Below are 24,542 nucleotides of genomic sequence, written 5' to 3'. Positions count from 1 at the left end.
AACTGCCTTTCTATACCATCTCCTTCTCCTCGTTAAAGCTTTTGTTGTATTATTTTCAGTCATTAGATCATATTTGTTAATCTCATTGTTGGACCATTTATGGTCTGAGTAAACCCAGCCATCTTCGTCACAATCTACCATTGTCTATCCAAATAAAATTAGCTTTTAGCATAATGATTCGTATTTAATTTACCGCTATTGATTATGTTAAAGTTAGTACTCATGAATAGAACTTGTTATACAATCAAATTTACCTATGTCAAGCACCTCATCTACCCATGGACCATTTGTATCTAGATGCCATTCATCTTTCCATACATAATGTGCTGGTGGTGGAATATCATCTTTTGGTGGTAGTGGCTCTGATCCAGTAAGATTAGACCATGATGTCCTTTCTGATCTAAGCATCTATTTAAAAAGAAAGATTAATGATACAATGTAAGAATAATATATGATTACTTGTGATGTATAGCCTATACCAGCCCACCATCTTTGGTTCTCATAAACAGATATTTCAATTATAGATTTCTTTTCAGGTGTTGTCGTACTGTAATTTAATTTTTGCAATATATCAAAGCATGTTTGTAATAATTCAGCCACAAATATTAAGATTGCTTCTACTACGCTACCAACCCAAGTTTTGTTCAACAAAACCAATAACCCCATCAATACGATTATATTTTTTCCAGTATAAAATAGTATTAACGACATACATCCACTCAATACAAATAAAATCTTGTATGTGAAACTATCCAAACTGATATGATTTAAATGATAAGCCAAATTATCATAAAGTCGAATAAAAAACACAAAGGTGTGTTGCATCTGCTCAAGGTTTTCATAATATTCACTTGTTTTTTCATCATATCGAGGCATCAAGACAAATGAAGCGCGTTGTTGTGGGTTTAATCCGATTCGCTTATAAAGTATGTAGATCATGAAAGGTGGGATAAATAAAATAGTTTTTGGGTATAAGCCTATGATGATATCAGTTCCCCCTCTTTGTTACACTATTAATAATATCCCTTTTTTTACATGCAGATACCCAAAGTAAACAAATGAATAAGGAATGATAAACATTTTTCCAACAATAAATATCATAAACTATTCTTCCAATATAAAAAAAGGCTCTTGACCTCGCTACCAATCTTGTAAATGCCTTTGCGGTTGCTTGAGGACTCATATTGTGGTCTGCTTTTGATGATTTTTGTAGCTGGTATTTGATTGATTTTCGATATGGCTTATTGTTGGTCAATAAAGTAGGTGATTTTAATGGTTCGTCTATATTCTTTAGTGAACGTGATGGTATATCATCATACAGGTTACTTGTAGATCTTGGCTTTCTAGTTATATTCTCATCATCTAAATAGCGTAGACTGTCAAGTGAAGGTCTTGTAGTATTGGTTTTACTAGTGGAATATTTTGAAATGGAATCAGGTTCTGAATCTGTTACTGAAAGTGAATCTGGACTCCAACGTCTTGGTGGTCTACACTGAATAACTTTATCGCTACATGCTATATGACAATTATATCCGCACTCTATACACACAGGATATCAGCTTCTGTATGTGTTCTTTAAAAATCCATATACCTGTACACTGTACACCTTGTCTTGCTAAACCCCAAAGTAAATTATCCCAATAGTCACAATAGACAAGACCTTTAAAGTTTTTCTCAGTAAATACAGGGTACTTGATTGTCATTAGCTGCTACTTTGGGGAAAATGGCAAAAAAAAAAAAAAAAAAAAAAAAAAAAAAAAAAAAAAAAAAGAGTTTCACATGTGAAAAAAAAAAAAGGTTTAGTTTAAATTCACCCATCTATCCATTTTCGCATAAAAATTACAGGTTTTATTGTGCACTCTTTATAAGGAAAGAGAACTTTTGTTGATAATTTGCGTATTCAAATACAATTTTCAACTACTTCTTTACGTCTTTACACATTCATTTAGCCGATTTGTTTCGTTATTTGAGTGAAAAATACACTTTGCTTCTATTAATCATTTGGCAAAGACCATCCATGCTGATTAGAAATGGTTAGGAAAGAGCATGGAAAGCAAGACAAGATCCTACAACTAACTGAGCAGTGTTGGTCAGAGTTATTCTTTTTTGATGTTGAAGTTGATCAGTAAACCTTATGAGTAGGTTGATTATAAAAAAAACATTTATTTCTTTAGGTGTATTTTAAAATAAAAAAGGGAGGGAGAATAATGAATTAACCTCGATGGATAAGAGGGAAAGGGAATATTTTGTGAATTAGAAAGCATTCAGTGCAGTGAATGACATGACAATAGCACCAAAGCCAACCAGGATAATAGAAGCAATATCTAGCCACCAAATACTTTCTATATCCTTATTATCGTCTTCTATCAAAAGTTCTGGACGTTTTAACCATTTAGGATGGAATACAGCAATATAACTTAGACCGGGTATTATATATGCTAAAAATGAAGAAGCGATACCACCGACAAGACTATAAACTTTTCCAAGTGAATGAACACGGATACCACAGATCAAGAAGAAGGTAAACAAGATTGTGGTCACAGTATAATGTTGAATGTTTGTCGGTTGACGATCAGCAGTCTCAAAGCCAATCATTTTTTGCACTGAATCTCTGGCAGGATAGAATGCCATACTTTAGAAATCATGTCAGTCACTGTTCTGATCTTATTCAGATTGTACTTACGGCACAGTTAATATTATCGACACACCCAATGATAATCTACCAATATTGACAATATTATCGTCTGCAGGGAAATTACTAAATATGTTTGAAGATACATCTTGACCAAAACTAAGATAGCCAATAACAGCAAATAGAATAGAAATAGACCAACTCATCACAGTAGATAAACCAGAGGTTAATTTCCAAGCAGACATGGATTGATTCTTTTGTGATAAGTAATTGGAAAAGGCAACTTGAGTGCAAACAAAAGCAAATGACATAATACCCATTGCACCAATAGGATCCTTTCCTATCTTAAACAAAGGTGCATCATGATCAGGAGCATAGACTGGTGCTCGAATTAGGACAGCAAAGATCATGACAGGTAATAATAAGACAGCAAAGACGGACCATTTTGCTAATGCACCAATCGATCTAAATAAATTAAGAGGAAATATCTTGATATGATCATTAGTCATTGTATTATCATCCACATCAGTACTTACCACAAAGATAGCAACAAGAACAGTGACAAATTGACGATCTGCTAACAAAGGATATTGAGGGAAATAAAGTCCTAATAAGACTGGAATAGTATCTGCTACCACTATAATTGTATTTATTTAGAAATTATAGATAAAATACGATAAAACTTACATATAAAATAACTAATGATACATCCAGCACTTTGTATAAATAACATCAAATTCAGCATATGATAACCAAATCTACCCATAGCTACCTCTGCAAGTGAAGGAAAATTAAATAGTTGACTTCTTTGTCCAGTCCAGATCATGGAATAAATGGCTACAAATGTAAGTAAACCGACAAAGATAGAAATAACGATTCCAAGTGTAAATCCAGAAAGTAAAAGAGCAAAAGGTAAACCAATCACACCTGAACCCACAGTAGCATTCACAATATTGAGTGAAGCATCCAATACTGATCTTGTCCCATATCCTGGTTTGCTTGATTGTAACAAATCAGCATCTTGTACCACAACATTAGGAATTGCACCATAACCTGTCACTCCTTCAACATCCCCAGTCATTCTACAAAAGAAGAAAAGTCTAACAAAAAAAAAATTAAAAAAGAAAAATAATAATAAAAAAAAAAAAAAAAAAAAAAAAAAAAAAAAAAAGAATTTATAATTCAATGCGGAGTCAAAGGCATTGTAAGATACAATGAGTCACTGTTCCTCAAACATAGAAACTACCCCTTAAAAAAAGGCTTTGTTTTATCCCTCCTTATCTATCCTGTTCTCTATCTTTATATTGTTATGTTTTGCATGATAATCAACAGCTGAGGTTGTGAAAATTTAAATGTAAATGATTCTAGTAAAATATTACTGTTTGTATTACTTTCTTTTAGTTTATAATTCAGGTTGCTCTTCTCTGGTGTTATTTTTATTGTTCTTATCATGATCTCTGTATCTCAACCAAGCAATCTGATTAAGCTGTGCATGTTGTAAAAAATCACAGTATTACATAAAGATAAATCTCAAGAGATTCTTCTTTATTAAGCAGTATTCTCCTTTTTTATGTTTTCTTTTTGCTTTTAATCCCATACCGTAGGCTGTCATGGTATACCTTATTAAAATCCAGATCAACCCAGCTTTTCTCTGTGACATTTTATTCGTAAATGTGAAAGGGGTGGTGAATGATAATCTGAGTTATCTGTTTCGAAAAGAGTTTTCAAAAGTGAAACATGAATCAAAATAGTATTGGTTTGAACTATGGTTTCTTTTGCTATCAATCACAATATTATTAACAAAGCTAACAATCCTACTGTTGTAGCCGATTCTCCAATAATAAGCAGTTTGAGTTCAAAAGATGGATGCAAATAGTTAAAAGTGAAATGCTTCATTCTACAACAAGTCAAATATAGATGACATTACCATCTTGACTCATCAAGCAGCCTTTTTTTTTTTTTTTTTTTTTTTTTTTTGGAAATTGCTAATAACCATTTTATTAGTCAACATTCTTAAACTTTAAAAGTCCAAGTTGAAAGATAAATGTCTTAAATTTACCCTCAGAGACCAATTCCTTCGAAACATGGACCTCAGAAAAAGTCAGACTGAGATCTCAATAGTAGATTGAACTTGTTGATAGAAGACAAGATGGAGATGTTAAAAAGTTTTTGGTGCTCAGTACAAAAACAGGGTATCTATAAAGTTTGAGCTATAAATCGAACTTGGTATAATAAGTTTTAAAGATAAATAGTCATACTAAATAATCCAAAAGACAGTAATTAGGATGAAATGCAGTATTTTCGGTTAAGTTTGGGAATTTATTAGACAGTTCTTCAGCGTGACTTGGGTGACTAATGATAAGCGCATGCGGAGCTCAGCGCCATTATCGAACCGTTTTCTTTAAAACACACCAAGCAAGGATTTGCGATTCATCATGAGCAACCCTTTGTGAGGCAGAGAGGCTAGCTTTCTGTGATACGTTTTGCATGTTGAAGGTGTTTGTGCACTTATGGGACAAGATGGGTCTATTTCCACAATGGCTGCTGAGCTGGTAGTTTGGAAGGATAATGAACTTCCAAATGAACATTTTGCTAGCCAGAATGCCTGCTATGATTGATAGTCGGGCCAGCCTAGAATTTTTCTTGTGTTTTCAATCTTGCCTGTTGATGCCTGTTAATGCAAGCGCCTGTTTTAAACATCTGGTATTACGCATTGTATAGCATCGATGGTCCTGTATTTATTTCTGGAGCCCAAGTTATGTTCAGTAATGATAAGAATAGAAAAATCGAGGTTCGAGTGATTAGCTAAATAGTGCACTTCATGAGTATTAGTATCTACTTTTCAAATAGAGAAACATCATAATTGTCACTGTTCCCCAAAAAACACTGACAAGTTACTGATAGTCTTTTTCAAATGTGATCTTGATTTGACTACTCTCAAAATACATGGATTTATTGGGGGTTTTTTTATACTTTATTGAGAGTGATAATAAGTACATGATACGATATACATTAGATGGTATGATTTACTAGTTATTCTGTAGTAGGTCTATGAAACGAATAACCATAGAACATGGCAGATAGTAATGGACTTTATAATAAAATCATTTATTACAAGCTTTTTATTTATTATAAACCCTGTTAATTTTGTTCCTAAGGAAGAGCAAATCTATTTATGATGCGTGACAATGAGAGGTTTGCGATACCAACTATAAACCAAGAATACCTGACTTTTTACCATGATAGATATGTGCTACGTGGCCCTTTTTTTTTTCTTGTAATACTTAACCCTAATTGCATTATTAAAAACAAAGTATATTTCTTTTCCATATTGTGGATTTTTTGTCCGTCTATACATTACAAAAGCAATACAAATTAATAGAATAATTGTCGGTTGTTGATGCTACTTCGATTCTGTCTTTTACTGTACATGTAATTTGTGTACATAGTTTTCATATAGATATTTAGTGGGTCCTGATGTGGCGATACATGTATTAGCATTTTACCTTACAGTTTCGAATAATATGTTTTGTACTGTACATAAAAAAGATACTGGCACGTTTTTCTTTCATTTATTGGTAATCGTATTGTTTAGGACAATACTTAATAAATGACAAATCATGAATTCTTATACTTGGTAGTAACAAGTATTGCTATCAAATTTAAAGTTTAGTTGTATATTCAAAAGTTAAATCTGTTTCATTCATTTGAAAATGCTCTCTACATTTTTTCAGCATTTATCTATTCATTCGCTTTTGGGAGTCAATCGGTACCATTTATTAGAGGATAATGCTGGTATAATGTTGACACGACCAAGGGATGGTTATGCAGGAATAAACAATCACACACAGGACACGACCTGCTGTTGAATTTTGCTAACGTGTATACTAAATCTGGTTTCCTTCTATTTGAATCTTTTAGTCATATCAGATTTATAAAAATGCTGAATCGAAAACAGTCTGGAATGACAAAGATGTATTTTGGTCGGGAGTCTCCTTTGATTCCTTTTTGATTTTTAAAGTTTATTTTGTATTCAGACGATGCTCCTTTTCATGGCGATTCTAATGGTATGCTTTTCGGTGTGGTTGGATAACTCTAACAGACGTTATTGAAGAAAATGTAAACGAAAATAAGGGGAAAGGAGAATAATCAGCTTCACCGCATTGGAAATTGAATGAATACAAGTTACAATTGGCCGACATTATTTTTCTTACCTCTTATTTTCTACCCTCACAGGATACATTAAGAAGACTATCTCTGGACGCATTGTTCACCCAATGTGCCAGCACACTAAACAGAAAAGAACATCAAAAGAATCAACATGAAAATGAATATTCAATAGATACATCATTTAATTTATTTATCAAAATCACCATAATACTCTTTACAATTGTATATTTTCCCTAATTACCTTATTTTAATATGCTATTTAAAGTATCTATTGTTGTAAAGTAATAAAAAAAAGGCTTTCTTTCCGCTAAAATTAATTTTGGGTGCCGAACATATTATTTTTGCACGTTCAAGCAATTGAAGTCAAGAACTAGTGTTGTTGTACATTGATAGTCTTTTACAGTCTTCTATTAATTGATTTCTGTTATCACTCCACCGTATAGCAAAACTAAACATAACAAAACAAATTAGCAACTGTCGGGAAGTTCAAGTTCAAGCAGTGGTAATTCTCTGATAAACAGCTTTATAGCTGTTACAGAAGAAGAACAATTGTTACAGTTGGAGATAAGAAAGAAGAACATCCGAGACACTCGAGAGGTAGTAACATCGCTGTTGTTAACTAATTCAATAACAAGCAATTTGATCAATTATTTATTAACTTGAGCCTACCTATTTTACTAGGCTTTTCAGAAACAAAATAGTCGGACATCAACAAACACAGAAAAACGTAAATCACAACGAATAGTCAAAAGTAAGGCTGACAAAAAAGCAAAGGTAATTAATTTCACAAGAAAAAGGGAGTATGTTATCATTGTAGACAACCTGATGACATCCGATTACAACCCATTGTTTGAAAACAGATATCCAATGATTCCATTTTCATTCCTGGTCTTGGAACACGCATATTGAGACTTGGGGAAGAAATTGAGGTGAAAGATTCAAACTCAAGCTACTGTTCATGGTATATAACCAATTAAGAAGGAATAATATTTGTTTTAGCTGATCTATTTATTTTAGGCTTTCCAAAAATTGTATCATTGACATGGATTCTAAATGCAAACAATTGAATCACGTTGAAAAACAAGTATCATCATTTGTTGGACGATATCGTCATCAATTCATAAATATTAATATCGACCATATGCCATTGCGAAATGTATCGAAAGCATTGAAAACAGCTGGAAGTTCGAAAGAAGCTAAAAAAAGTCTTGAACATCGTGGAACAAAATAAAACAAACAACAACAAAGAACGTGCAGTTAAAAATATTCACCAACATATTCTCAAACACATTATCTTTAAAAGTCACACCCTCAGCAATCAATACATATAAATTTGTACAGAATTGTCGTTGCTTATCAAAACTTGGTCGTATATCTTTGGAGAATATTTTGGATATAATGGCCAGTTGTTTATCCAATGAGGAGACTCAATTTCGCCAGCTTATAAACTTTTAAAATTAGATATGCGACTTGATTTTAGAGCAAACCCAACGGTAAAGGGGTATTAGACGAACTTTAATAGGTCGAAGCTAAATACTTAATACCTTTTGTGAGGATGTCACTTTATGGTCCCTATTAACTCGGACCCTATTAAAATTTTTACACTCTATTTTTTAAAATTGACATGAACTCTGAAGATGTTTACGCAGCTATAGCAGAACGATTCAGCAAATTAGTATCTTCTTGCTTTGAAAGCCTTTAATCTTGAATATGACAAAGAAACCCACTATGTCAGGTCACTTTCTAGTCATAAAGTTGTCAACCGAGATTACATCGGGGATCATCTTCATCTCATTGCAGATGGCTTCTTGTAATTACGAACCTACGACAAAAAACCTTTTTGCTGCTGCTTCAGAATGCGCCGAAGCGTATTTATTAGTATTATTAAAGTCGTTTAACTTAAGGATTACCGCTTTCTTCAGTATAAGCACAAGATTACTAGCAAAGCTAGATTTTTACCTTACCAGAAAATGGCAGCTGCCACCCACCAGATAGCTTATGAATACGGATATCACTCTGTGCACTTCAGAAAATTCAGCGATATAGTTGAAATTGTTTTGCAATGATTATCATAGTAAAATTCAGCTTTATTTAAACCGAAAACGCAATCATCCATCAACTTATTGCATGCTCAATGCATAGAGAACTCAACTGAATGCATTCTGAGGTGACACATAAGCGAGAAAGGTTAAAGATCCATTATTAAGATGATTTACATATAGCATTACACGAAAGATAATAGTGTAACGCAATACAGCAAACTTTGGCTGCCTTTGATTCTTCTCTGTCAAACTAGTTCAAATTCAGAAAAATATAAACAAATACGTATAAGTAATAAATATCACTCAAACTAAATTTCTTTTGTTTTTCTTTTATTTTACTTAACGTCAAGAACAAGAATTCCCTTGAAGCATATGCACTTTATTGTAATCCCTTTTACTTTATCTTTTTATTTTACTTACTCAAAGCAGTTTGATCTATTTAACAAGATCTGGTGGTCACTTACTACAAGTGAACTTGTATTCAATCTATTACTATTTTGAGAACCAAACATTATTCAAAGCCTTGGTCTCAAGTCAAAAACCCTTTATAACAAGCCTACTTTATACTATAAAAACCTTACAAACTCCAATCTCACAATAGGTCTGATAATTCCTTAATTTTAATACCTTTGGGCGAAATTTTAAGACCTATCAACTTTAATAGGGCCGCTAATAGGGTCCGTTGGGTGACAACTTTTTGATTTCGGGGTATTGAAGCTAATCTAATCGGGACCGTTGGGTTTGCTCTTAGAATTATCACAACAATAGACAAAGACCGATTCGATGTATTGACAGGTGAAGCGGCAAAAACATCAGCAATAACATCTACGAAATATAATGATGATAAATTGAAATTTGTACCGGCAACAAAACGCCATCTTAATCAGTTTATTGGATCACCAGCAAAATGGAGCAAAAAAGAAATACTCAAGATCAAGTTTCCAATAATACAACTGATGGGATCTACCTGCCATATTAGCAGTTTACAGCTAATCGATAAGGGTGTATATGCTCTTAATGATGTTTACCATTTTTTATACCCGAAAACCATCAAGCAATTAAAAGTCGAGCAATTGATGATTTGATCAAGGGCTTGGCAATATTGGAAGTATGTAATAGGAAGCAACCATGAATAATACCAGAGATAAATGAGATACTAAATTTAACTTTACTCATTTTCATTAGACCATGATCGATGAACTGAAACATATATCAAAGTCATGATCGTAGCACGGAAGATGAGATCAACGTCGTTAAAAATAAGCAAGAGGAGGGTAAAGAACGTGTTGGTTGGACAGGCTGGACCAGCGAGGTAGAATGGTCTTCCACCAAGAAAGCTGAGGAAAAAGAAGAGAACAGACAAGATGAAGACGATGATGATCAGAAAGAAGATGACGATCAGGAAGAAGGTGATGATGATAAGGAAAATGATGATATTGAAAAAGAGGATGATGGTCACGAATAATTTGGTCCTTTCTGGAGAAAATTTAGTTTTGCTTTATTATCATTTATACATTCTCCAAATATTTGATTGTATTATTTTTTTTAAATAAAAAAAATCTTGTTTGGGAGGGAGAGAGTTTAAAAAAAGAACACAGTAAATACTTTTGAAGTTCCTATCGCTGATATTGATCGATATGACAAGAAAAACAATGGGAAAAATAGAAAGTGAGATTCATAAAAATTCTCTCAGAGCAATTTTTAGTCAGCAATCTTTCTATCCTAAAAGCTGTTAAATTACATAGCATTGATAGACCAACAGCATGTCGCATGTATAAAAAAAAAAGCTACCTAAAATATTAATCAAACGTCACACACACACTCTCTCTCTCTTTCTTTTCTCTCTTTAAGGATTGCTTGAATGAAGACAGTATTGTTTATTTTATTTTTATTGTAATTCTACATTCGATCGCATAAAGAAAAAAAGACGAATAAAACTCCTTTATTTAGTTGTCATTTGTGCTTAGCTGTTGTTCAAAAACGAACGCCTCCTTTTGGAATCACAGATGAAAATAGTTCACAGCATTTGGGCGATTATACACATTCACACGAAACTGTTGATAAATCAACCTATTCATGTTATCCCACTGGCGAATGTGAAGTGTGTTCTCCTCTTGAAAAAGTATGTATGTGTATACAGATTCTACCGGAAAACAAACAAGGACTCAAACTTTGGATAGAAAACCTATCCATATTGTGCCGAATTTGGTAATAAACAAGCGGTTCGATGTGAGTGGGATGACCCTGAATTAGCCGATCGAAAAAATCAGACAGTGATCTATGATGATGATTCTATTTCATTACCTTCTTTTCTAGCTTGCCCTAGAGTAAAGAGTGTGGAACGTAGTCGATTTATAAAGTTTGAAGTATGAAGGCTCTGAATAGATTTGATGATGAAGTATTGATATAATATTTATTTGTAGGTTCTAAATGTCACTATTAGTATTTTATCTGTTCTTATATTTATTTGGAGACAAAAACAAGTTGCTCATGAACAATATCAAAGGTTAGCAAAGAGAATTGGTATTGTTTAAGAAACGAATTTTATAAAGTATAGATTTTTTATATACACATTATTATTACTATTGCTATTACTACTATTACAAAAAATTAAGATACGTATTTACGAACGGTTGATAATATTTCCTCTTGCCATGTTGGATAAAACAAGAACGAAGCATGATCTAATCCTTTCATGATAGTGGAATCTAGACCATGATGATTTAAATAAGTATCCACACGAGCTGAGTCAATGATGTTATCATTCTCTGAGAGGTAGACCTTGGTATTATGAGGCATCACAACTGAACAACTATAACTGTGATGATGATGAGGTATTTTTGGTGCTACAAAGAGAATGCTTTGAAACCAATGAAAGTGGCGTGAAATATAATATGAAATATAAAGTTCAGTAGATGCAAAATATTTCACTAGACTCTAAATAATGGGGGTTCATTTTTAGCTTCTTTTCGATTGCGTATTGTTGTCATTCTTACCTGTGCTGCTGTTTTAGGAGCTCGGTATACGAAATTTGTACAACTATAAATAGAAAAAGAAAGTTAGCAAGTATTTTAAAATGAAGTTGATAACATACACATCTTTGTAATGTAGCATAAAACAGATAGGGTCTATAAATACAGCACCAGCCACATTCTTTGGCATATACTTCACTGCCCATGAAGATACAGCTGTACCCAGGGAATGGGATATAAAGACAGCATCAGTAAAGCCATGTCGATGTAACATTTGTTGCATATCTCGTACAGTTTCTTGCATCGTTGGTACTTCTTCAACACAATGCATAGAAACAAAAGGTAACTCGATACAAAAGATGGGTACATCCAAATTGACTAATTTAGCAAGAAATGAAATATAACACATTAAACCACCACCAATACCATGAATAAAAACAATCGGCTTCTTTTCACGGTTTCCATCACGAAACCAATAGGATACCTTTTCTGGACCAGTTTGGTTAGAAGTATAAGGTGCTTGTTGTGGATCCATTAAGTTCCAGATAGTTGATCTATTTTCAGGTCCAAACTTCTTCATACGCCATATGAATTGACATATGAGACCAAAGAGAGTGGTAAGGAATAAGATGGAGATATAGAATGCAAGTGGTCTGTGGTAAGCAAGTACAGGATCAAAACTAATACGATAAGCTATGATATTTTCATTGTAGCCTTCATTAAACTGAATATGAAATTCATCTTCAAAACGACTAATCATACAATCTAGCTCTTCCATAGTTGATTCATTCTCCATGATATGTTCTAGTGGTAAACTAAAAAAGGCCCAAGATAACCTTTGAAGGTGTTAAATAATGAAATTAGAGCTTATTATGATTATACCATTCAGCCACATTTTCACGATAAATATCTTCAAATTTTGGATGTTGATTTGGATGATCAAGTGTTGCAAACCAGCCCGGTAGCCATAATTCAGCATCATCAATATTTGCAAGACAAAGTGTATATAAATCACTTCTTTCTTGTGGATTTGGTGATACATTTGGTAAAAGTCGTTGCATTCTATTGCGAGCAATTTGAAAATAGACATAAAACATAAGCTCACAACCCAACCAATAATGTATAAATGTATCAAGTGAAGGATGCAAGCCAACGAATTTTTGTTCTGCAATAATATAATAAATGTAATAAAAAAATGCAATAGGTGCAATAATAGATTGAATTACTGCTATTGCATATATAGCTCCTCTACTTATAATTGAATCTGATATCATGCTTTCAATTTGATAGCTGTCAAAATAAATAAATAAAATAAAATAAAAACAAACAAATAAGAATAAAAAAAAACATTTTTTATTTGTTTTTTTTTTTTTTTTTTTTTTTTTTTTTTTTCTGACTGTAGATAATTTTCACATGTCACTCCCCAACTATAAATAATAATTCCGAATTCTTTACCGATCGTTATATCTTTATTATCAAAAAGGTACAAGTACTTTTTTTTTTGGCTTATTCTTTTCTTCTTGTTTGCTATTTTTATAAAGTGAGCTTTGCTTTGTTTTATCGGCATTGTTCCTTACAAGTATTTATAAATGGTTTCTATTATGCCATTTTATGGTCCGATTATCTGAAAACAAATGGGGTTGTGGATGATAAAGAGTAAAAGGAATGACATTTATGAACACAAAAGTACATTTTTATTACATATAAGTCACAGTTGTACCCATTTTAATAGTTTGAAAGAACTTTGTGAACAAACTTTGTAAAACAATTGATATTCGTCGTCTTTGGCCATTCAATAAACTAACCAATAAAAACGCAATAATCAGGATGGTAGCATATGAAGCCGTGCCTTTTATTGCTATTTGGTTTATCCAGTTCTTTATCAACATTAACCGATTCATTTGTTTATCCCTTTTGCTGTTTTGTACACTTGTGTAGTTTGGTATAATGTCCTTTTCAACTTGTACTGTTCGTATTAATTGTGTTTCTTCTTTTATTTCTACTTCTTCCTCCTCTTTTACTTTTTTTACTTCTTCCTCTTTTACTATTTCTTTTTGTTGCATTAATAATCTATCTTTTTCTTCCTTCTCTCTTTGTTCAATCGATTTCTTGTAGTTTCGAACTGCTTCTTTCAGAGCCTAAGTGATAAAATATTAAATCACTATTGATCTGGCAGTAAATATTAAAAAATATTTACCAATAACTTAGATTCTGTTAAGATCGTGTTGTAATCAATAAATGCTTCAGCTGTTTCAAATTCATTTAAACCAGGCAAAATACGAGTAACATACAATTCAACAATTTCTATGTACGCACAAACCAAGTAATTATGCTCTTGCTTTATTTGTTGTGAAATATTGTCAAGAACTGCATCCGATAAGCAAGTAAACCATTCTTCTGTAATGTCTTTTGCAACAGCAAACTGTTCCAAGTTTGCTGTCATAGTCAGCCTATAAAAAAAAAAATTAAAAAAAAAACTTATTTTAAATGGAATGCTTACAAAGTAGACATTATTCTAATGTCAATATTCTCAGCCGTACTATAACTTTCCTTCAATTTCCTCCAAACAAAAGAGCAAACATCATTAGGTTGAAGTTGACTTGAGTTTGTACCCAATAATTTAGCATAATGGGCTTGTGTAGACTTTGGGTTACCAATTATAGTTGATACTACATTCAAATAAAGCATCCATACATTCAGTTTTAAATTTTCTACTTCACTATTGTTATAGTCTTTTGATAGCAACGCAATAGCTTTGACGCAACCACTTGCAGCCAGTGAATGTTTTTTTAGTAAGAATGAACGAAGCGACTTGTTGTATAATACTTCTGCAGACATATTTACTAAAAAAAAAAGTATTTGCATATGAAGATTCCCACATAGATTTGTGGAGTTTTAAATTTAAGAAAATTTAAAAAAATATGTGTAAGCTTATACAACAACAACAAAAAAAAAAAAGAAAACTATGAACATGAGCATTGATAACAATATGAAAGAAGAATTTATCCTCTAAAATAAAGAGATAAAATAGGTACACCTCAGAGGATGCATTAAAAGACTATTTAGGCTTACAAGTATGAATAGTAGCAAAAGTAACAATGAAAAGGCTGCAGAGATTGCCAACAGATTGATCAATATATTCATTCTATTAACAATGATATAAAAATGTAAAAACACAGTAGTGCTTGGCAGAAATATATCTGGACTTTGCACACTAGTATAAAAAATTTAAGGCAAGAAGTGTTTAACGTACAAAGGTGTACGAATAATTTGTGAAAATAATGCACAACTTTAATTGTAAAAAGACAATTATTGACAGATGGACAATGAACATTTCCTTTTTTTGGGGGTCATAGTAGTACCATGAGTCATGTCATTCATGACAAAGATGCTCAGAGGAAAAGTAGTACATTGAAAGTCTGGTATCTTGGTCTGTGATTGCACGCATTGGCCATCGTATAATGCCTAGAGGTTTAACAGCTCGTCAAAATGCCCAATTAAACTCAACAAGCCATTTATCTTCCTTGGTATCTTTAACGAAACCAGCTCTGTGAACGTATATATTTTTTTATAATGTAAAGACATTATAAAAAAATAATGTTTCCATCTAATTAAATGAAATAATTATGTTTTGTCGCTTTTTTTTTTTTTTTTTTTTTTTTTTCACACCTACGACCTGGAAACTTAAAGATGAAGATAGATTAGATGAATCTATCGCATCCTTGCCAAAAAATAGCACAGCGACAGAAGTCATATGCAAGCTGTATAGGAGGTGTTTTCTTGCTTGTCTTGGCTTCAACAAAAACACTGGTATATGAACACTCATATGCTTCGTAAATATCAATTTTGTAATCAGGACGATTACTGTTTTCAGTATCAGCATGGCCATATATCAATGAATTTGAGCTAGTAAAAAGCATTTAAAAAAACAAGTAGCATCACGTTTTCGTCACTTACCAATGTGCAACTTTGTCCATCTGTCTTGACGAGAAAAGACCGTGTATAAACGGATGGACATAGCTACCAATCAAATCCGCTTCATCAAGGTCTGTCAGATTGCAATTATATAACTGCGGAACTCTTTTTTAAATATGTTTGAGAATAATTTACAAAGAGCTTATCAGTATTATATTTACATTTCTACAACAGCACGAATTACTTGCTTTTCACCTTGAGTGGCTCCACTGCAAAGCTGCAAAAGTTGGCATAACATATCTTCTTCAATTATTAGGTCATTCTTGAACTTCTAAAAAGCATATATGTAATCATATATCAAAAAATATTACAATCAAATAATTATAAACCGTTTCACACTTACAATAACAACATTTTTTACTTCGGCTAGTAAATTTGAGCTGTACTGGAGACCTGGAGAATAATATCTTTGCATCAAGTCTTGTCGCGTTTTTCTCAATGGATCTGAGGAGAAGATCTTTTTGGTAAAGCTTTATGTCGTGTTTGGTCATTAATGATGTCTTTATTTATTATTTTATTATTGATCTCAGTCCAGCCTACGTCAGACTATACAATTAATAGTCAGACGATATAATCCAGGGTTCATTCTAAATTATTAGTTCCTCTCCTTTTTTTACTCAATAAATAGTAGTTGTTAGCTATTGACTTCCTACTGTTTTTACATCATAAGTACCAAATATCTCACTTTATAATCATTTCGCTCCTGCAGAACAAGGAAACCATATAACGCACTAGATGAATGGTATTAGTACTATGTAGATAGTATTATAGAATGGGCATCCTACAGAATTTCATTGAAGTTACTATCGAATTTCCATCCAATTTTTTCTTGTGCTTGGCAGAGAATAAAAACTTGTTGAATTTCTTAGAGATATTATTATCATCTATTCTCCAACAACTCTCCTCTGTTGAGTCCACAGAAGCCCTTTCAACACTATATGCAAATAAATACTAGTGCCAAAAAAAAAAAAAAAAAAAAGGCAGCAATCGTAAAGTGATTCATTATTTACACTAGATGCATACCATCCACATGCTGAGCAAATTCTTCCTTGGTACCAAAGCAATCAACACATGAAGTACACGCATACTTGATTTGAGCACACTGGAAATAATTGGTAACTTTCAACATTGTCAGTCGTTTGCGACATCAAAAAATCAACGTTTTGCATGTCTTTGAATAAATGAAAAAAAATAAACTTTTGCTGTATTGGTCATTTTCGAATTTTGAAAAAAGATTCAAGTGCGAAAGAAATAAAAAAAATTAAAAATGTTGTCATTTTATTTGTAGCGTTAGTATTCTGGAGCTATTCAAGTTTTAAAAAAATGTCTTTTTTTTTTACAGATGATCTTATTTGGTAAGCCTGTTGAGATATTTGCAGATAATTAAGAATAAAAAGGAGATAGTACTTGAAAAACTAGCGAATAAGTCTCTATGTAACCTCTTTATTAGATTTCAAGACGAGAGAGAGAACCCATTTAATCAAACTACGCCTTTATATAGGAAATAAAATTATTCAGGGACCGAAGTGAGTTCAAGGTCAATTTTAGTATTGAACTTGAATAATATAAATATTGTATATGGTTAATATTATGTATTCAGTACTTGTTATTTCTTATATAAGATTTGAGTAATCTCATACGAATAATAAGTATTTAATGAGGTAAATACGACACCTGTTCCCCTCTATTGTTGAAAGACCGATATATTCCTTTTTTTTGTTTTTGAGGGCAAAATGCTGAAATCAAAAGCACTTAGCGATTATTTTGTTCAGAAGAATACATATTAGGAAGGTGGTTTGTGATTTTTAGCTTAGGTTATTAGAAACGTGTAACAGAAAGTAACAAAATAGTCGTGTTTGGGGGAAAAAAAAAGAGCATAGCTATAAAAAGTTCATTGTTCAAATGAAAACAGTAATATAACAACAAATATACTTTATAGGAATAGAAATGCCTTTGCATTACAACAAAAGAATACGTGCATATTTTAAAAAGAATAAAAAAAATAAAGAAGCTCTGTTCACATTTTGTTACAAGGCAGTTATAATTAATAAATACATGCAGAGCTTTTTTGTTTTCCAAGTAAATAGATTGCTTTATTATTTTTTATGACAGATAATACTGTTAAGGATACATAAGATTATAGTCATTTTATTTTAGTAAAAGGAATCGGATATGATCCTGAATAGTAGGTTGACATAACCTGGAATCATTTATAATATTATTCCCAGCACAGATCAATCAAAGACTTTGATTAGATTTTTATATTAAGCTTTATTCATATTAACTTCACATAGTCAAATAAGATGACATGGTTGTAAAATAGTTTATTGATGATATTGTAGTGATTTGACTATTAGGCATAAAGTATAAGAATACAAAGTAGTCGCATCACTTCCATAATAAGAATGAATACTAAAATACCACTTTCATAGGAATCCAGTATAAGCCCAATAAGGAATAAGCGCTGCATAAAGACCTTAAAGAACGGTAGCTGGGATAACAGTGAGTAACCATAAAAAGAAACCATAAATGGAAGTCCAATGTAACAATAGGAAAATAAAGGACAATTTCCCTAAGCCTTTCCCAGGTACCAACTATCAAGTATCAAGTAATCAAACATCAGTCATCTCAAATAGAATGGGAAAACCCAACTCGTATATAAAGCCCTAGAATTAGTGTAGATTAAAAAAGGATATTCGAATTCTTTTAGAATAAAGAGACTCTAAACGTATTTCTTTGTTCTATTCTTTTTTATTTTATTTTTTTTAAAGTAAAGCTCAATCTTTACAGATATGAGCATGTTGAATAAGGAATGACAATTACTTACCGGATCATCATTAAGTCATGTAAACCTTTATCCTAACTGAGATATTATTATTAGCCGTAATATCCAATCACGGAACTAGAGGATTTTATATTCATCCGTACCGTCTCCTAAATAGTCCTACATCCAGAGTTATCTGAAACCATCCCAATAGCATAATTGACAATACAAGCTAGGAACAGGCTAAACTAATAATTAGAAATAGTTGTTGTAGAACAGAGTCTGATCATAACGGACATTGAATAATCACAACTAAAAGAAGTATATTAAAATTGATAAAAGATAATAATTTAAATCTTTATTAAATAAAATATATTCTTCTTCTTTTTATATAAAACTATCACTATTAGATTCATTCTATAAAGTAAACATGAACACTAAATAAGTCATGATCTTTACTATTCATCATTTCTGTAAATGAATAATAATGGATCAGGTACCTAGTCAACTTTGATCTGACTGGAGGCATTTCATATAAATATATCTTTCCTCTCAATGAAGACGGGACAACTCTCCCAGATCAGTTAAAGAACAATAAGATCTATAAAAACAACGAATTAAAAATTTTCATAATCGATTCAGTGATCACTATTCAATCAAACGTGTCAATGATTGGATCTACGCTCATAACTACTCATTTACCCGTCAATTGATAGAAGAATATAAATAGTAGACTTTGTAATGTTTTCTTTTTAACAATTAAGATTGTCTTAAATAAAGTTCAGTCTCAAAAAGTATTCTTTTGGTTTATCTTTGTTATTACCTTTACCAGAACATAACAATAGTAATCATCTTGTTTTGCCAAATATGAAATAGAAGACAAAAACTACAAAAGACGATAGTTGTGAAACTAAAGATTATATATGACTTTATTAATAAAAATATTGAGGGTATTTATACTTTTTGAATGTCTGGGTCTTTACCGCTATTTCAATTGATCGGTTAAAAGAATGATATGGAATATAAGGAAGGATAGTGGATAATCAATAGCCGCTGTCTACTTGACGAATCAAGGGACAATGAAGTAATTAAACTATTGATCTAACGATAATTATAGAATAGGATTGAACTGCCGTTGTTGTAATCAGGTTCCGATATAGTCTTTTAGAACGCTGGTAGGACAACAGGGCAAGATCGGCTATTGCAGAATTCTCACGTTTATTAATAGAGATCTGGTTAGACTATAATTCTGTAGTATCCAAGTTTATCCATGAATGTTCACTTTATTAGTTGTGTGGATACAACATTGCCCCCTTCTAGTTTGAAGCAAACGGTAAAAGGATAAGTGAAGATTCAGGAAAAAGTAATTGTCATACACAATAAGTGCGATAATGATCATAGGGAAGATAAATAGACATAGTATAATTGAGGGTAGATCGTAGTAGTAAGTTGTCATAAAAACCTGATAGTAAAAAAACCTTCTTTAGGAAAAATTGTCTTAGGGAAAAAGACGGTCAACTACTTAGACAATTTAACGTCTTGATCTCTTGCTTCTACTGTGATGATCACGAGTAGGAACGGTACATTTGGGTAATCTTGCTTTCTTTGAGACAGCAGTATTATTACCTGCTTGACGACGAGCCCAATATGTTTCAATTGAAGATCGATCATCAAAACTAGAAGTAGGTTCCCAAGTGTAATCCATAGGATCATCGTATCCTTTCCAATGAACAAGGTACTGGTAATTACCTGGAGTTCCTTTGTGTTGTATAACTGCTTGAATCTCATAATGTTGGTCATCGATTGATTCTGCACTTTTATTGCTGGGTAATGCAATAAGTTTTAAGTGTGAGGTTGGTACATCTCTTGATAAGAGGTTATTTTGTTTGTCAACTAATATGTAACTGCCATTAGTTGTCATTCCACTTATATAAAAAGGACCTTCGTAATACGGATCAGTTTTGTTTTCCTTATTCACATTTTTAATCATGACTTCACTATGGAGTGGGAATGGTGTGTGAACGATTTTGTTTGTTTTCATAAAATATGCATTGTCTACATCCTGAGTTTCCTTAATGCGTTTAGCAAGAGCAGGGATAACGACTTCAGTAGCATATTTAAGTCTGTTTTCTATTGCTTTAGAATCTACAGCTTCACTTCTAAGAGTGGGTTTAATATGAGAATAATCTTTCATATCGTTTGGTACTTTATTGAAGATTACTGTATATGGTCTACTCTTATGAAGTCTGGAATATTTCAGATTCATAGCATATTGGGTTGCAGGTACATATAGATCCCAATTTTCTTTTCTTCCTTGTAACTGTTTAACAATAGTCTTTTTAGCAATTCCTACAAATGCTTCATTGACTGAGTTACCAAGGGGATTAAAAGGGTTAGACACTCTCTTATCGATACCACTGTTATTAATAAGTTCAGTGACGATGGTAGCAGTAAACTCTTTTCCGTTATCACTAGCAATGACCTTAGGCCAGCCGAAAGTACAGAAGATATCAACAAGCTGTTTGGCAATAGTAAGAGCTTGTTTATCAGGAATGGCTTTCAAGATAGTAAAGCGAGAAAATAAATCAACCATGACAAGAAGGAAATTATTTCCGCTCGTAGATGTTATATTGAAAGTGCCGAGGTCCATAACCCAATGATCTAGAGGTCCGTCAGGTAGGATACTTCTAGGGGGATGATAACCTGTTTTGGCAATATTAAACATTTTACATTCGTGACACTTGGATATGACATCCTGAATATCTTGACGTAAATTAGTCCAATGGAGTTTATCACCATGAATGGTTTGTTCTATGGCTTTAATTCCATAATGGCCTAATAAGTGAGCCTTTAATATTATATCTTTTCTTTCCTCAGGAGGAGGTGTGATATAATCTTCATATTGCAAAGCGCGATGCAATAAGGGTTTTGATGATGATGATGATGTTGCAGAAGTGACTGCATATGTTTGTGTTTCATAACTTTTAGATTTTTCTTTAAAAGTTGGTTTTCTTTTTTCTTTTTCTTTACCACGGATACTGTAGATGGCAACATTGTTGACATTGTTACCCCCCTCCAGTTTATTGTCATCTGGGAATAAACGACTAAGTGCGTCTGGGATAATATTCTTAATGCCAGGACAATGAACAATATCAAAGGAATATTCGAAAATTGTTTCAAACCAAACAAGCATGGCAGCATTTGGAACAACTTGCTTCTTGATGTAAATCAAGGCTTTGTGATCAGTTGTCAAGGTAAAATGACGGTTATATAACCATTTATTGTATCTCTCAAACATGAATACAATCGCTAACAACTCTCGTTTGTTTGTATGATAACGACGTTCGGTAGGAGAAAGAGATCTTGCAGCAAAGGCGTTATATTGAATGACTTGGTCGATGACTTGATAAACGACACCGCCGATACCATAAGCACTAGCATCTGTTGCGACGTAGAATGGGTACTTAAGGTTAGGAATGGGAATAACTGGGGCATTCACCAAGGCATCCTTAATGTTACGAAAACTGCATTCATGGGTTTCATTCCAAATTCCTTTTAAAGAATTAAGAGATCGTAACCGGTCAAGTGGAGCAGTCAAGCGAGAAAACATAGGTAAACTATTACGGAAATAGTTTGCAAATCCAAGAAAACTCATGACTTGTCTACCAGTTTTAGGTGTGGGCCAAGAATGTATATTTGTCAGTTTACGTTGATCAGGGATTAGAGAACCATTGTTACCAATAGTCCATCCAAGAATGTTTACACAACTTTGTGCAAAATGTGTCTTTTCAACATTAATAATTAAGTTTGCAGCAGTAAGACGTTTCAACACTTCACGGACATACTCAATATGTTGATTCATGTCACCAGAGCTGAAGACACATAGATCATCAATATAGAGTGCAGTGTAGGGAAGATCTGCGAACAAATTTGTAAGAACACGCTGTACAATGTTACCGGTACTTGTCAAGCCAAAAGGACAATGACGAAATTGATACTGCATACCAGTGAATGGATGAGTAAATGCGGTTTTAGGTCTATCAGATTCTTGGATAAGAAAACGATGAAAGCATGCTCGTATGTCGAAAGTAGTAAATATAGTAGCAGAACCCATACGTTGATGAAGATCACTGATTAGAGGTAAAGGCATTCTATCAACATTCTTCACGAGTTGGTTAAGCATACGTGGATCAATAACTGCTCTTTTCTTAGTGTATAATCCGTTAACATCCTTTTTTCCAACAAGAAAAATAGGGTTATTGAAGCGAGTATTGGAAGGAGCAGGTTCAATGACACAATCATCCAACCAAGTTTGAATTTGGTCTTCCATGATTTTTCTGTTAGCAATAGCAATATCGGGTTGTCTTCGATAAGCAAAGGCATTGGGTTCAGTATCAAGAGTAATGATAGCACCAGGTAAATTACAATGAGAAGACATGGGGATACTCGTATTAGCATCTAACAAAGGTTGAATAGTGCTCATCAATTGCTGTCTTTCCTGTTTAGTGCCAACAGGAGTTTCATTTGGCTTATAGTCATCAGGGTTAACTGGATCAGGTATTTTAGGAATATTAGAATTTAACCAAGAAGTGGCTAATCCTGTTAAACCTATTCTTAGTTTAGGCAAAATGTCAAGTCCTAAACAAATGGGGACATCACTGCTAAAATCAAACACTTCAAATTCATATGACAAACGGATTTGGTTATAATAAACAGTAAGATTTATTATGCCTAACCGGCTTACAGTACTTGAACTATTATGTCCTAACTTGATCGATCCTGGATTAGGTGTTGGAACTAAACCAAGCGACGAACAGAACGAAGGAGACACACACGAAAAAGTTGAACCGGTATCAATCATGGCCCATGTTTTGATGTGCTCTACAATAATAGGAACATAAAGCGTATTAGTGTTTGAAGGCGCTTTAGAAAAGATGTGATGTGTAATGTACTTACAGGCCTGAGCAGCTTCAGCCACAGTAAGGGTTTCTGCAACATCAATGTCCATATCATCCGACGAATCGGGAACAGAGACAACGGGACCAGCAGCATCAGTCTTACGACCGGAAGAAGCATCACTACTACTTGTAGTAGGAGTGGCAGAAGAACCAACAGAGGCAGAAACATCGTTACCAGAAGAGGCAACGGAAGACAAGGAAGAAGCAGGGGATCGACTCATTCCGCGAAACAAATGAGAAGGCCCAGCAAGATCAGAGTCGTCAGCCGAAGAGCCAGTTGAGCGACCCTTTCCTTTGCATCGATGACCAGGACGCCAGTTGTCAGCACCACAAGAGCGGCACGGACGTCCCAAACCGGAAGGTTGGTTTCTTGGATTCCACTGAGAGGCAGCAGAACCAGAGGAGACATCAACTTGGGTAGAACCCGAAGAAGGAGAAAGAGAGGAAGATTTCTTCATAGCACGACATTCATCGTTGCTATGGGTGGTGGTCTTATGGAAGCTGCAATACTTCCTAGAAGCCTTTGGATAAGGTGCAGCACGAACAGCAGAACCAGAGATAAAAGCAGAGGATTTCTTCCGACCAGAAGAAGAGGAGTCATTGACCATGGAGGGGCCAGCAGAAGTGTGAGAAGCGTTAGCAACTCTACGTACTTTGTACAATGAATGGTACAAAGTCTTGGCCAACTTGACAACGTAGTCGACCGATTCTTTTTGCGCATCCGTACAATTGGCTAAGGACACGATCACCTTCTTGTAAATGTCGGCCTGAAGACCGATCAGAAAGCAACGAGTCAAGACACAGCGATCTTGGATCTGTGCCAAGCGACGGAGGTTGTTGAAACGTTCAACGTATTGGTCAACAGTCTCAGCAGCAGTCATGGAGATGCGTAACAACTCCGTTGTAGACGTGGCCTTTTCTTCAGCCGAACCAACACCATAATGGCCAGTAAAAGCCTTTTTGAACTGCTGAATGTACATTGAAGTAAGTTTATTTTTTAAGTGGGAGGGAAAATAACTAAAGGCAACT

General features: G+C 33.4%; 8 protein-coding genes across 8 annotated transcripts; 1 reads left to right on the top strand and 7 right to left on the bottom strand.

Annotated features, from left to right (window-relative positions):
* Nucleotides 1-213: 213 nt before the first annotated feature.
* On the bottom strand, nt 214-1,703 carry RO3G_02242 (uncharacterized protein; the record flags this gene model as incomplete). The annotated part of the gene is made up of 4 exons (XM_067656833.1): nt 214-408; nt 460-918; nt 1,145-1,515; nt 1,592-1,703. The coding sequence occupies 4 exons, from the start codon at nt 1,701-1,703 to the stop codon at nt 214-216; spliced, it is 1,137 nt and encodes a 378-aa protein (XP_067512934.1).
* A 550-nt stretch (nt 1,704-2,253) lies between these two features.
* Nucleotides 2,254-3,458, bottom strand: RO3G_02241 (uncharacterized protein; the record flags this gene model as incomplete). Its single annotated transcript, XM_067656832.1, has 4 exons — nt 2,254-2,632; nt 2,684-3,120; nt 3,169-3,269; nt 3,320-3,458. 4 exons carry the CDS (start codon nt 3,456-3,458, stop codon nt 2,254-2,256), a joined length of 1,056 nt encoding a protein of 351 aa, XP_067512933.1.
* A 3,811-nt stretch (nt 3,459-7,269) lies between these two features.
* On the bottom strand, nt 7,270-7,511 carry RO3G_02240 (uncharacterized protein; the record flags this gene model as incomplete). The annotated part of the gene is made up of 2 exons (XM_067656831.1): nt 7,270-7,421; nt 7,481-7,511. The coding sequence occupies 2 exons, from the start codon at nt 7,509-7,511 to the stop codon at nt 7,270-7,272; spliced, it is 183 nt and encodes a 60-aa protein (XP_067512932.1).
* Nucleotides 7,512-10,032: 2,521 nt separating this feature from the next.
* RO3G_02239 (uncharacterized protein) lies at nt 10,033-10,309 on the top strand (the record flags this gene model as incomplete). Its single annotated transcript, XM_067656830.1, has 2 exons — nt 10,033-10,061; nt 10,153-10,309. The coding sequence occupies 2 exons, from the start codon at nt 10,033-10,035 to the stop codon at nt 10,307-10,309; spliced, it is 186 nt and encodes a 61-aa protein (XP_067512931.1).
* A 1,145-nt stretch (nt 10,310-11,454) lies between these two features.
* Nucleotides 11,455-12,877, bottom strand: RO3G_02238 (uncharacterized protein; the record flags this gene model as incomplete). Its single annotated transcript, XM_067656829.1, has 4 exons — nt 11,455-11,662; nt 11,841-11,883; nt 12,039-12,631; nt 12,699-12,877. 4 exons carry the CDS (start codon nt 12,875-12,877, stop codon nt 11,455-11,457), a joined length of 1,023 nt encoding a protein of 340 aa, XP_067512930.1.
* A 791-nt stretch (nt 12,878-13,668) lies between these two features.
* RO3G_02237 (uncharacterized protein) lies at nt 13,669-14,654 on the bottom strand (the record flags this gene model as incomplete). The annotated part of the gene is made up of 4 exons (XM_067656828.1): nt 13,669-13,674; nt 13,847-13,954; nt 14,014-14,266; nt 14,317-14,654. 4 exons carry the CDS (start codon nt 14,652-14,654, stop codon nt 13,669-13,671), a joined length of 705 nt encoding a protein of 234 aa, XP_067512929.1.
* Nucleotides 14,655-15,517: 863 nt separating this feature from the next.
* RO3G_02236 (uncharacterized protein) lies at nt 15,518-16,920 on the bottom strand (the record flags this gene model as incomplete). Its single annotated transcript, XM_067656827.1, has 6 exons — nt 15,518-15,722; nt 15,774-15,896; nt 15,953-16,062; nt 16,135-16,261; nt 16,454-16,522; nt 16,802-16,920. 6 exons carry the CDS (start codon nt 16,918-16,920, stop codon nt 15,518-15,520), a joined length of 753 nt encoding a protein of 250 aa, XP_067512928.1.
* A 3,166-nt stretch (nt 16,921-20,086) lies between these two features.
* Nucleotides 20,087-24,493, bottom strand: RO3G_02235 (uncharacterized protein; the record flags this gene model as incomplete). Its single annotated transcript, XM_067656826.1, has 2 exons — nt 20,087-23,352; nt 23,512-24,493. The coding sequence occupies 2 exons, from the start codon at nt 24,491-24,493 to the stop codon at nt 20,087-20,089; spliced, it is 4,248 nt and encodes a 1,415-aa protein (XP_067512927.1).
* Nucleotides 24,494-24,542: the final 49 nt, after the last annotated feature.

Source organism: Rhizopus delemar, genomic scaffold, assembly GCF_000149305.1.
Source record: "Rhizopus delemar RA 99-880 supercont3.2 genomic scaffold, whole genome shotgun sequence".
Classification (NCBI taxonomy): Eukaryota; Fungi; Mucoromycota; class Mucoromycetes; order Mucorales; family Rhizopodaceae; genus Rhizopus; species Rhizopus delemar.
This window is presented reverse-complemented; position numbering and strand designations above follow the sequence as displayed.